The sequence below is a fragment of the Stegostoma tigrinum genome, chromosome 12, assembly GCF_030684315.1.
Source record: "Stegostoma tigrinum isolate sSteTig4 chromosome 12, sSteTig4.hap1, whole genome shotgun sequence".
NCBI classification, from domain to species: domain Eukaryota; kingdom Metazoa; phylum Chordata; class Chondrichthyes; order Orectolobiformes; family Stegostomatidae; genus Stegostoma; species Stegostoma tigrinum.
Genome location: NC_081365.1, coordinates 27,590,039 through 27,603,119, shown reverse-complemented (window position 1 = coordinate 27,603,119; position 13,081 = coordinate 27,590,039). Strand labels below are relative to the sequence as shown.

The 13,081-nt window shown below is 37.6% G+C and overlaps 1 protein-coding gene across 1 annotated transcript in view; it reads left to right on the top strand.

Moving 5' to 3' along the window:
- LOC125457195 (T-box transcription factor TBX19-like) overlaps positions 1-3,045 on the top strand; it is a 37,585-nt gene extending 34,540 nt beyond the window's left edge. The window contains exon 8 of the mRNA XM_048541094.1: positions 855-3,045. Within this exon, the coding sequence (XP_048397051.1) occupies positions 855-1,092 (238 nt within the window). The 3' untranslated portion in view covers positions 1,093-3,045. The remainder of the gene's footprint in view (positions 1-854) is intronic.
- The last annotated feature ends 10,036 nt before the right edge of the window (positions 3,046-13,081 follow it).

The window sequence follows — 13,081 nt, the reverse complement described above, 5'->3', positions numbered from 1 at the left end:
ATTTATGCATTATTTTTGCTATGTACACAACTCACCAGAACTGAAGCAAGTTGCAGACTTTTCCACATTGTCCCTTCTATCTTCTATTTTAATCTGAACATTCACAACTGGCCATTGTGTTTCTAACATTAAAATTAAAATGTGATAAATTATTTAGAAAGTAGGTTCTTGAGCGATGAAGCTTTGCTAGATGCCTATCAAATGGCATCAATTAAGTTAGGATAGCGCATCCCAATCGCCCCAATTTCCTCTCACTTTGCCTGAAAATATTTGGGTATGATTCTGCATTTATTTTTTGTGCATATGTTATCCACTATGTCATTTGTTTCTGTGACTGGTGTCCTTTGGAAGACCTTTGACAAAGATTACTGCCTGCAGACAGATACAGTTGAGGACCGATTGGGACAGGAGGAATCAAATGGGAAAATAGGACATTAACAGAAAATTCAGATATGCTCAACCTGCCTATTTCTCTATCTGAATGAACTGTTGACGGCATTACAAATCTATGCAAAAATAATTAGTCATGACTTTTGGAAATGAACATATCTGAGCCATCTTCATAATTATCTTGACCTTTACCTTGTAAATACATATTTGTTTACAATCATTGTTTCCCACAGTACAGCAGTGACTACATGTCAAAAGGACATCATTTTCTGTAAAGAGATTTTGGAGATCCAGTACTCATGAAAGACACTGTAAATAACGCAAGTTTTTTTTTCTCTAATCAATGTAACCTGGCCTTGGCAATAGTAACATAACCTGCACCAGCCATAATTCACAAACTGAGATGTAGAATAATCTCTTCAGATCTGTTTTCACTGGACATTTACTTGTATTTGTACTTTTAGCCACTATACATGCCACTGGACAGTTGGTAATGGTTCTGTGACCCCAACCAACACACTGAGCTCAACTTCTGGAAACCCTCAAAGCCCATTTATTGGAGGAAACCTGAGTTTGCCAACAACTCCCTCATCCTTGGCCACTGTGACAAGTTCAAGTGAAACAGCAATTGAGGTGCTCAGTGAATCTCCACTTGCTAGACTGGCGGTGTCATCGTGGAGTTCAGCTTCTTCCTCATTCTGATGGTGCAACATACATCAGATTTGATTGGTGTAGTTATCTATTTCAGGATGACTGGAAATTAAAACAGCTTCTACTGTCCTATATATTTATCAAGTTTAGTTTTAGGTATTTCTGCCATGAGTTGCGGGTGAGAATGGTTTCTAAGGGAATAACTGGTGCACTAGGTTAAAAGGTAACCGAGGAAAGAAGCGTTTCTGGCTAAAAATCCCCACCAGCTAAGATGAATCCCAAACAAGCATAATGGATGATCATAATTCAGATTCGACGGAATCTAAGATTAAATTACAAAATTTTATACTGATCTCAAAATCTGAAGGTGTTATAATGATTGCCAACTTGTCCAATGTATTCTTCGTCAGACTACCACGTTTCAACCAATGTAAATTTGAGGTCACCTAAAAATCTGCATCCAAACTCTCACCAAATCATATTCAGCCATTGCACCTATGCTCACTACGTTGTCTCCTTAAGCAACAATTCCATTTAGAAATTCTCTTCCTTCGTTGTTCTCAAATCCCTGCATGATTTCTGTTTGCCAATTTTTAATGTCCTGCAGCCTACCAGCCCACTGAGGTATCTGTGCTCCACACAATCTGATTGCTTGAGCATCTTCTGTTTTAAGTGATCCAACTTTGGAGCTGTGCCTTCAGCTGTCAAAATATTGAACTGAAATCTTTTTCCCCAAATTTCTTGGCATTTATCCTCCTTTCAGGCCCTCTGGAATACCATCCTCTTCGAGTTTTGTGGCTCAGAATCATTTTTTGATTCATGCTGCTTGACAAAACATTTTATAAATGCAAGGTATTATTGTTAAAGTGAAAATAATGTAGTAGGGCTACAGTCAGATTAAATTTGCATTATAACTAGCATGCCAATATCAAATTTGGGTGTGCTTAATACTGAGACACTGTAAATAAAAAGATTGAGTTCTAGTGACATGTTTTCTCTTAATCTCAAAACACTTTATAGCAGAAATTGACATGGAGTTTCCAGTAGGTTGTGTTTACTGTAACTGCAATTTGTCCAGTGTGGCCAATGTGAACTATTGAGGACTCCCAGCTTAGATTGTCTTCACTACAAATGCAGTTTCTACCTTTCTTGTGCTGAAAGCAGTTCTTGCTCATAAAATTGGCCAAATATCCCAAATCCAATTAACCACCATAACATATTTCTGCTAATTGTCCTTATTTATAGGCCTAAGGAAGATCTTACTATTAAGACTTTTTGTACAGAAAAGGATGCTAATCAGCACAGAATCAAATATTCATTTCAGCACAAAGTAGGGCTGTTTGACCCATCATGTCCATGCCAGAGGAATTTGCCTTGCACCGGTCCGTCCCTGTAACGTTAGGTTACTTCCACTTCAGATGATGGTCTTATCCTCCGATGAAAGCCATAACTGAGACTGCCTTTACCTTAAAAGATGATTATCTTTTAAAAGCTCCTCAATATTTAATGTACTAAAACTTTTATGCTGTGATGAAATTAATAAATGGATCACTATGGTTTTCTTTGTATACAACTGAAATTACATTTAATCAAGTTATTCAATACTGGAGGAGCAACAATCTGACTAAAATACTTATTATTTTGTTCTGGACCAATTTTATGTGCATGAATAAAACTAGACTACTTTGCTGTCTATATCAAGAAAAACTTCTTAAACAAGGGGAAAAAAGCAATTGTATTAGAAAACACAGGACTGTTGTGCTGGCTAATGAGTGATTATATGTTATGCCAATAAGTTAGAAGTCAGAATAAAGGAATCAATTCCAAAAGCTGGCACAATCTGCACCCAAAATGGAAACTCACTCCCACCCTGTAAAATAGCATATTCACATTTTTAAGTTGAATATGTGCTTCAAAATGACCATGAAAATATTTCATCTATTGATCAATTCAGTACAGGAAAGACCTTAACACTTACTAATGGAGATGATTTTGTTTGGTTACAGTCCTATATGTGTTTGAATATTTGTTTCTGTACAGAATCTGTTTAAATGTACTTGCATACAATGTTATGATATTAAAAATGGAGGTCAAAATCTTGGTCATTTGTCTGTTATAATTTAATTTTCTGGTAAGTCTGTTTTGTCTCACTTTGGCCTCATGTCATCAAGCAGTTGTATCAGAAGTAAACCAGTTTTTGCAGAATTATATAGTTTAAGGATCTCTGATTGTTTTACTGCCCTCAGTTGTTTGTTACTCATTGCATCTTAACTTGAGTTTGGTGAAATTATAGCCTGAGGGATGGAGTATCAGTGGCTAATATTTGAAACAAAACTAGAAATTGCTGGAGAAAGTCAGCAGGTCTGATGGCATCTGTGGAGAGAAAACATAGTTAAAATTTCATGTTCAGTGACCCTTCTTCACAGCAGATAGTAACTTTTGAGAGGTCAAATGAAAGAGGAAAGTATACAGTAAACGGCAGAACGCTGAGGAGCATTGATATACAGACAGATCTTGGGGTGCAATTCCACAGTTCCTTAAAAGTGGATAATGTGGTGAAGGTGTATGGTGTGCTTGCCTTCATCAATCGTTGAGTGTAACAGTTAGCTAAAAATGTTGCAGCTGTATAAAACCTTAGTTCTGCCACATTTGGAGTATTGTGTGCAGTTTTGGTCACCATATCAGAGGAAGAATGAAGAGCCTTTGGAGAGAATGCAAAAAGGCTTTACCAGGCTGTTGTCTGGATTGGAGTGCAGTAGCTACGAAGAGAAGTTGGACAAACTTGAATTCTTTTTGCTAGAACATCAGAGGCTGAGGGGTTGACCTAAATGAAGTGTATAAAATTATGAAAAGAATGGATAGGGTTGACAGTCAGTCTTTTTCCCAAGGTAGAAATGTCCAATATTAGGGACCATAGATTTAAGGTGAGGGGGGAAATTTAAAGGAGATTTGTGAGTTAGGTTTTTACGGCTAAGGGTGTTCGGAGCCTGGAAGATGCTACTAGGAGAGGCATTAGAAGCAGATATGACAGCAATGTTTAAGAGGTATTTAGACAGACACATGATCAGGCAGGGAATAGAGACATATGGACTATGTGTAGGGAGATAAGATTAGATTAGAATGGCATCGTGGTCAGCACTGACATGGTGAGCTGAAGGGCATGTTGCTTGCTGTACGGTTCTATGTTCTAAAAGGTGGTTTATGTGCTGATTAGGGGGTGGGTGGGTGTGTGTGTTTTGGGAGATGCAGGGGGGGTTGGTGGGTGAGCAAATAGTTGGAGATGGAATCACCACCTACCTACTCATCCTTTTTCCACTCACTCCCTGTTATCTGCATAAATACCACCTTTTCCTAGGTATTGCCAGTTCTAAAGACTCAAAACATTAATTCTGCATTCTGTCCACAGATGCTGCCGGACCTGTTGAGTTTCTCTGGCAATTTCTGTTTTTGTTGTATATCTTCAGTATCCACAGTTATTTGGTTTATTTTAATTACTATGTATAGTTGCTGGTACATATACAGATGCAGTGCAAAAAGGTTGATACTAATGAATGTAATAAAAAGGTCTAATAATCCAATCAATCTTCATTGGAAATACTTCTGAAAATAGTAAAATTATTTTGGAAAATGGGGTGTTGGTTACCATTAAACTAATCATGATAGTTTTGGCTTCTCAGGTATGTCTTTGGTCTTACAATGATACAAATAATCTGCCACTGGTATGGAAAGAATAAGACAATTTGATATTCTGTTGATAAAATAAAAATCTGGAGCATGACTACGGTGCTCAGTCTTTCAGAATTAAACATTCAACTTTTTTGCATTCAGGTTTCAGGTACAATTATGCAAATCAAAAATGTAAAACTGATAGTCAACACCACAAATATATACAATTGGAGCTGGAGCTTTATTGATTCAAAAGATTCAGCCTGCAGGAGGAAGCTAGGCCCGCTGGTACTGGACATCTAAGCACGCTATACAGTGTCTAAGTGTTTTCTATGGCTCTTTTGGCAGCCACCTCAACATGCTGAAGTAACTGAACAGAGAATTGTCCTGAGCAATATTGGAGTTATGTGGAAATCTGGGGAGGTGGAGTTGAATTGCTGGATTAGGAAAGTGGAATTAATGAGAACTTCCACCATTTTTGGAATTCACAGCCTTTTCTTGGAGCTGTAATTGGAGGATAGGATGTTGCACTGCCTTCCTGATGTACTGATATTGAAAAAGTCATGTAAAAAAGTTTGTAATGGGAAGGGTAACTACTAAAACCTGTGGTGCAGGCAGGACGAAAGTGGAGGTATGTTTGAAGCCTTACAGAGGAATTTAAGGATTTGGGAACCAGACTGAAAAATATGTGGTAATCACATGATTGGAATGTTGTGGACAGTTCTCAAAAGATGTAAAGGCCCTGAACAAAGTGCAACGGAAGCTCACCATGAGATTGCCAGAGATAAGGGATGGAGGTTATGAGGAAGTGTTTAAAAAATTAGGACTGTTCTCATTGGAATAATAGAATACTGTACTGTAGCACCAAAGCGGGTTTTTCAGCCTCTAATTACTGTGCTAGCTCTCTGTTTGAATTACTCAGCTAAATAATTCCACTGTCCTTTGTTCTTGGAGCACAGAATTATAAGCAATGATTACTTAGGGGTTTAAAAAAGATAAATTTAAGAGATTAGATACAGACAAACTATTAATTCTTGTAAGAGGGTCAATAGTCAGAAAAGATAGATTTAAGATCTTTGGTGAAAGATTTAAATGAAGAGAAATATTTTCATTTGTTGGGATCCGTATTACATTGATTGAAAAGGTGCTGGAAACTGATTACATAAATCATTCTAAAGAGAAGTTGGACAGGTACTTGAGGATGAGGAACGCACAGGTTTAAGTAAAATATACTAAGGGATTTCCCCCAAAGTGTTTTACAGTCACTGTAATTGTGGCAGAAATTAAGAAACCAAATTTTCACTTCATGTTATTTTTCTTTACTTTTACCACTATAAATGATTTTCTTGGTTATAGGGAGTGTGTGGTGAACACACTTATGACGTTAAAATGTAGTCCTTTATGCAAATACTCATGTATTTGCATGCAACTTATTCAGTTAATTTACTAATAGGGCCCTATAACATTATACATTTTCAACTTGAAACTATGACTACCCAATTCTCTTCACATATGTTGCCAACTTGGTGTATAATGAGATTTCCAGAGAATTTAATTCAAGTTTTTCAATTTGTCGTATTTTCAGGCATTTAAATGATGAATGAATCACTTTATAAAACAGTTTTCTTCCTTTTCTCAGTATCGTGTAACCTCATTTGATGGTTTTATTTTGTAGGTCTTTTGTTACTGGATAACCCATCATGATCAATTTGCTCCATCTCAGCAAGTTTGGTGTTAGCTCAAGTTAAATGTGGTTAAAGAAAATCTGCTGTGCAAATGTTGTAACAATGAAACATTTCTCAAGTCTAAAATGTAACATTTTCTTTTGTTTATGTTGTACTTTGTTTAAACATGTGTCCAATCTGTTATAATGTGCAGCTATTGTGATTATGTTTTCTATTTTTTATTCATTCATGGAATGATGTCATCACTGGCCAGGCAACATTTGTTGCCCATCCCTAATTGCCCGGTGGGCAGTTAAAAATCAACCATATTGCTGTGGGTCTGGAGTCACATGTAGGCCAGACCAGGTAATGATGGCGGTTTCCTTCCCTAAAGGACATTAGTGAACCAGATGGGTTTTTGCCAACAATTAGCAATGGATTTATGGTCATCATTAGAGTCTTAATTCCAGATATTTATTGAATTCAAATTCCTCCATCTGCTGTGACAGCGATTCAAACCCAGGTCTCCAGAACATTATCTGGTTGTCTGGATTAACAGTCCAGGGATAATACCACTAGGCCATCACCTACCTCCCCTTATTGCCAACTAAACAATTTTATATATTTAAGGTAAACATAAACAAAATGAATAATAAAATAATAAGTCTGCAGCAAAATAGATAACTCATTTAGAAAAATAGCTTTGCCGAAGATCTAGCATCATAACACTTTAACATATCACTGGTATCCAGTTTTGAGTTTGGGCTTTAAACTTTTCATTGAAACTAAACATCAACATCATTACATTTATGAATGTCAAAAAATTTGCATTGAAGGACCATTGAAAGCTGATTGGAAATCTCGTATGATTTCTCATTATTTACTTCATATGGGTTAGATTTCTACTCAATATCCAAGGTTTAGAGTCCTGCACTTATAGTCAAATAACAAAACCATGCCCGCAATGGGTAATCTGCAATTATATGACTTTACTCAGCGCAAGATGAATTATTTCCTTTGCTGTTTGGAACAATGGGTTTAACACATTCCATATATGCCCCACTTCATGGTGTTGATTTTTGTCCTCGAGTGAAGGACAGAGGTAGACTATTCAGCCGATCAAATTGGCTCTGCCTTTCAAAGAGATCATACCTGATAAGGCAATCCTCAAAACCACTTTTGCTATAACTGTTGATTCCCTTCCTGATCAAAAATCTGCCTACATCAGCCCTGAACACATATAATGACCTAGCCTCTGCACTGAAGACTTCTCCAGAATAATACCTGTACAAAAGAAGAAAATTCCTCCTTATCTGTCTTAAAAATGTGAAAATTATAATCTGAGATTATGCCACCTGCTCCTACATGCTCTCACAGGGGAAACAACTTTCCTGCATCTACCCTATAAAGTTCCCTACAAATGGTTCAAATAGGTTTCCTCTCATTCTTCTAGATTCCAGCAAGGGGCATGCCCAGCCGACTCAACTTCTTCTCATAACACAGTCCCTCCATACCTGCTATCAGCCTAGCGCACCATCTCTGAACTGCCTCCAATGCCAGCATATAGTTCCTTGGATAAGAGACCTAAAACTACTTACAGTGTTTCACCTGAGGTCTGAGTAGTGCTTTGAATAGTTTTAGCAAAACCTCTCTACTTTTATACTGCATTCCTTTTGAAATAAAGGCCAACATTACATTTGTCTTCCATTTTATCTGTTGATCTTGGATGCTAGGTTGTTGTACCAAATAGATGACGATGAATGACAAATCTTTCTGTTCCACAGCTTTTTCTTCAGTTTAATAATACTTACATCTTCTATTCTTCCTGCCAAATGCCATAACCTCACATCTCCCCAAATTATATTCCATTTACCAGGCTTTTGGCCACACATTTAACCTATAACCATCTGCATAATCTGTCTCATTCTCACTGCTTACTCTCCCACTTAATTTTGAGTCCATCCACAAACTTGACTACAGGGCATCCACTTTCCTTACCCAAGTCATTGATGCATATTATAAATAATTGTGGTCCCAGCACTGATCCCTGTGGCATCATTGAACTGCTTACAGATTGCTATCCTGAAAACATCCCCAAATTCCCAACTATCCGCCTTCTAATTGTTATCACGGCCTTTATTCATGCTAAAATATTATCTCCAACATTATGGGCTCTTATCTTAATAATTAACCTAATATGTGGAAACTTAACAAATAATTTCTGAAAATCCAAGTACATTATATCCACTGCTTCCTCTTTATCTATGCTGCTTGTTAACTCCTTAAAGAATTCTTTTTTAGGCAATATTTTTTCTTTATGAACCCATATTGACTCTGCTTGATCATATTTTGTATTTCTAAATGCTCTGCTTCTACATATTTTTTATAATGGACCCTAACATCTTGCCAATAGCAGACATTAAGTGAACTGCCCTAGAGTTACTTCATTTTGTCTCCTTCCCTTTTCACATAAAGATTTTACATTGGCAGTATTCCAATCATCTGGGACTATTCCAAAATTTAAGGTTTCCTGAGAGATTAATACCCATGTATCCATTATCTTTGTAACTACTTCCTTTAATATTCTCAGATGCATCCCAACATATCCAAGGGATTTATTGGTCTTTAGCCCCATTAGTTTTTTTTGCACTTTATTTCTCCAGTCACAGTTGTTGCATTTATTATTTCTCCTCCTTTTGCAGATGGAATATTTAATAATTTTGGAATGCTATTAGTGTTTGCTACTGTGAAAACTGGGGGTGAGAAGTATTTATTCAACTCTTCAGCCATTTCCTGGTTCCCGAATATTATTTCCCCAGGGTCATTCTCTATGGGGGCTTTTGGTTTCTCTCTTCCTTTTTATATATTGAGAGAAGCTCTTTCTGTGTCTCTTGATAAGGCTTGCAAGTTATCTCTCAAAACTTATTTCCTCCTTCTTTTTGGCCAACTTGTATTTTTGTTTATAAAACTTTCCCAATCCTCTGGTGTTCTACTAATCTTTGCCACATTCTCTGTTTTTTATTTCAACCTGATGCTACCATTGACTCCCCTAGTTAACCCATGGTTGGCTTATTCCATTTCTAGAATTCTTCTTTCTCAGTGAAATACGCCTTTATTGTGAGCTACAAACTATTTTCTTTCACATAAGCCACTGTTCCTCAACTGTCTTTGCTGTATACCAGCCCATTCCAGCCAGCTCTGCCCACTTTCTATTGTAATGTATATTTTCCAAGTTTAGCAAGGTTGTTTCTGACCAGTTCATCTCTCTCAAACTGAATGCTAAATTTGATCATGTTATGGTCATTGTTTCTGAGGGGATCTTTTACTCTAAGATCATTTTTTTCAATTATACTGTATTATACATCACCAGATCCAAAATGAACTGAACCCTGGTTGGATCAACCACACATTGTTGTTGGATACTGTCCCAAATACACTCTGAGAATTCTCTCTCATGGCTTTCTCCGCCAATCTGATTATCGCAATCTACATGTAGATTAAAGCCACTAATGATTAATGTACTGCCTTTGATAGATGCCCTCATTATCTTCTGATTTAGTCTCAGTCGCAATGTTAAACTACTGTTGGGGATCCTACATCCAACTCTTACCAGCTTCTTTCTTTTTTCTTAACTCCACACATATGGGTTCAACATCTTCTGATTCAAGGTCATTTCTTGCTATCATATTTATTTCAATCCACACCAACAATGCTACTCTATTATCATTTCTTTCTTGCCTGTTCTTTCAAAAACTCACTTATCTTGAATATTTAGTTTCCAGCTTTGATTTTCTTATAACCATGTCTCTGTAATGGTTATAAAATTATACCTGTTAACCTGACTTTTTGCCATTAATTCATTTATTTTGTTCCAAATACTATGTGCACTCAAGTAACGAGCCATTCATTTTGCCTTTTGAATGACTTTTTTCCCCCTGATTGACCCTATTTACTTCTATTTTTCTATGTTTACATATTTTGTCTCTTCCTGTCCTTCTCTGGGTATTGCTATCCAAATATCTGCCGTGCAATGCTGCCATATCAACTTGCTTTGTTGTAATAGGGAACAAAGAGATGGCAGGCCAACTAAATACATATTTTGGTTCTGTTTAACAGAGGAGGACACAAACATTGTCCTAGACCACCTGATACAGTTACAGGGAGGAATTGAAAGAAATCAGTATAAGTAGAGAAATCATGATGGGGCAATTGATGGGATTAAAGGCCAAATAGCTCCGAGAGCCCAATAACATGCATCCCAGACTACTTAAGGAAGTAGCCTTAAAAATAATGTATGCATTGGTGGTGATATTTCAACATCTATAGATTCCAGAACTGTTTCTATGGATTGGAGGGATTGGCCTATACATATTCTTTATATAGGTTGCAGGAGGGCATTTGATAGAAGTCCCACATAAGAGACTGTTACTTATAGTAGAAGCCTACTGAATTGAATGCAAATGCCTGACTTTGCTGCACAAATGTTTTAGTGGCAGGAAACAGAAATTAGGGATAATTGGTAGGTACTGAAATTGGCAGGATATGATTAATGGTGTCCCATAAGAATTTGTATGAGGCTCTTAATTATTCATATTTATTAACAACTTGGAAAATAGTATGGAAAGTCATATATCCAAATTTGATGGTGACATAAGTCTGGGTGGCATTGTCAATGATAGCATAATATTACAAAAGGATATTGATAGACTAAGTGAATAGACAAAATCGTGGCTGATGGATTTCAGTGTAACCAGCGTGTGGTTATCCACTTTTGGAATAAAAGAGGTTAGATCAGGATACTTTTAAGATAATATAAAAAAAATACAGTGGATGCCCAATTAAGACTTGAGGGGTTCAGGTACATAGATCTTTAAAATGCCACAAACAGATGCAGAAAATGCAGATGCAGAAAACAGATTCAGGGGCAGCACAGTGGCTTAGTGGTTAGCACTGCTGCGTTACAGTACCAGGGAGCTGGGTTCAATTCTAGTCTCAGGTGACCGACGCATACATTATTTTTAAGGCTGCTTCCTTAAGTAGTCTGGGATGCATTTTGTGGGCTTTTGGGACTATTTGACCTTTAATCCCATCAATTACCCCATCATGATTTCTCCACTTATACTGATTTATTTCAGTTCCTCCCCGTCAATGTATCTGTGGTCTAGAACAACGTTTGTGTGGAGTTTGCACATTCTCCCCGTGTCTGCATGGGTTTCCTCCGGGTGCTCCAGTTTCCTCCCACAGCCCAAAGATATGCAGGGTAGATGGATTGGCCATGCTAAATTGCCCATACAGCCCAGGAATGTTTAGGTCAGATTGATTAGATATGGGAAATTAGGGGAATGGGTTTGGGTGGGATGGTGTTCGGAGGGGCAGTGTGGACTTGTTGGGCCCAATAGCCCATACTGTCAGGATTCTATTCTGTGAAAATAATCAAGGTGGCTAATGGAATGCTAGCCTTTATATCTAGTGGACCGAAGTATAAGGACACAGCAGCTGTACAAAACTCTGGTTAGATACAACTTTGAGTACTTGGGAAAATCTGGGTACCACATCTTAGGAAGGATATATTGTCCTTGGATGTTTATCAGAATGATACCTGAACTACCAGGAGTTAAATTATGAAGAGAGATTATACAGATCTGATGAAGGGTCTAGGCCCGAAACGTCAGCTTTTGTGCTCCTGAGATGCTGCTTGGCCTGCTGTGTTCATCCAGCTTCACACTTTATTATCTTGGATTCTCCAGCATCTGCAGTTCCCATTATCTCGAAAACAAATTTGGCCTGTTTTACCAAAATTTAGAAGGTTAAGGGGTGAGCTGATCAAAGTCTTCATAATGCCAACAAGAAAAGGCAGTGTAAATAAACTATTGTCACTAGTTGGAGATATTAGAACTAGTCTACTAATTAGGACCAGGCCATTCAGGGGAGATGTTAGGTACTACTTCTACACCTAGACAATGGTAGAGGTTTGGAACTCTCTTCCACGAAAGGCAGTTGATGTTGCAGCAGCCATTAATTCATTTTAATCTGAGATAGATAATTATTTTATTAAGCAAAGGTTTCAAAGAATATGACCCAAAGGTTGGGAGATGGAGCTAGGCCACAGGTCAATCATGATCTCATTGAATGGTGGAACATGCATGAGGGGCTGAATGGCCTACTCCTGTTCCTATGCTTTCCAACTTAACATGACATTCAATTGTATTATGATCTCTAATTTTCAGCTGATATTTTTACTCGATTACTAAATAACATTACCACATTAAACAATACCAAAACCAAGATAGATTGATAAGGTGTATTGTTCACAGCTATAGCACCTCCCAAACCTGCAATCTCTACAGATACATGGGAACACCAGCATCTGAGTTAGTAAGAACTGCTGATGCTAGCGTCAGAGATAACACGGTGTGGAGCTGGAGGAGCACAGCAGACCAGTCCTGGCAGGTCTGTGTTAACACCAGTATCTGAAAGTTTTTTTTCAAATATTAGCAGCACAATGGCTCAGTGCTTAGCACTGCTGCCAACAGCACCAGGGACCTGCATTCGATTCTACCCTTGGGCAACTGTCTGTATAGAGTCTGCACATTCTCCCTGTGTTTCTTTGGGTTTCCTCTGGTGCTCCAGTTTTCTCACAGAGTCCAAAGATGTGCAGATTGGGTAGATTGGCTATGCTAAATTGCCCAAAGTGTCCAGGGGTGTGGAGG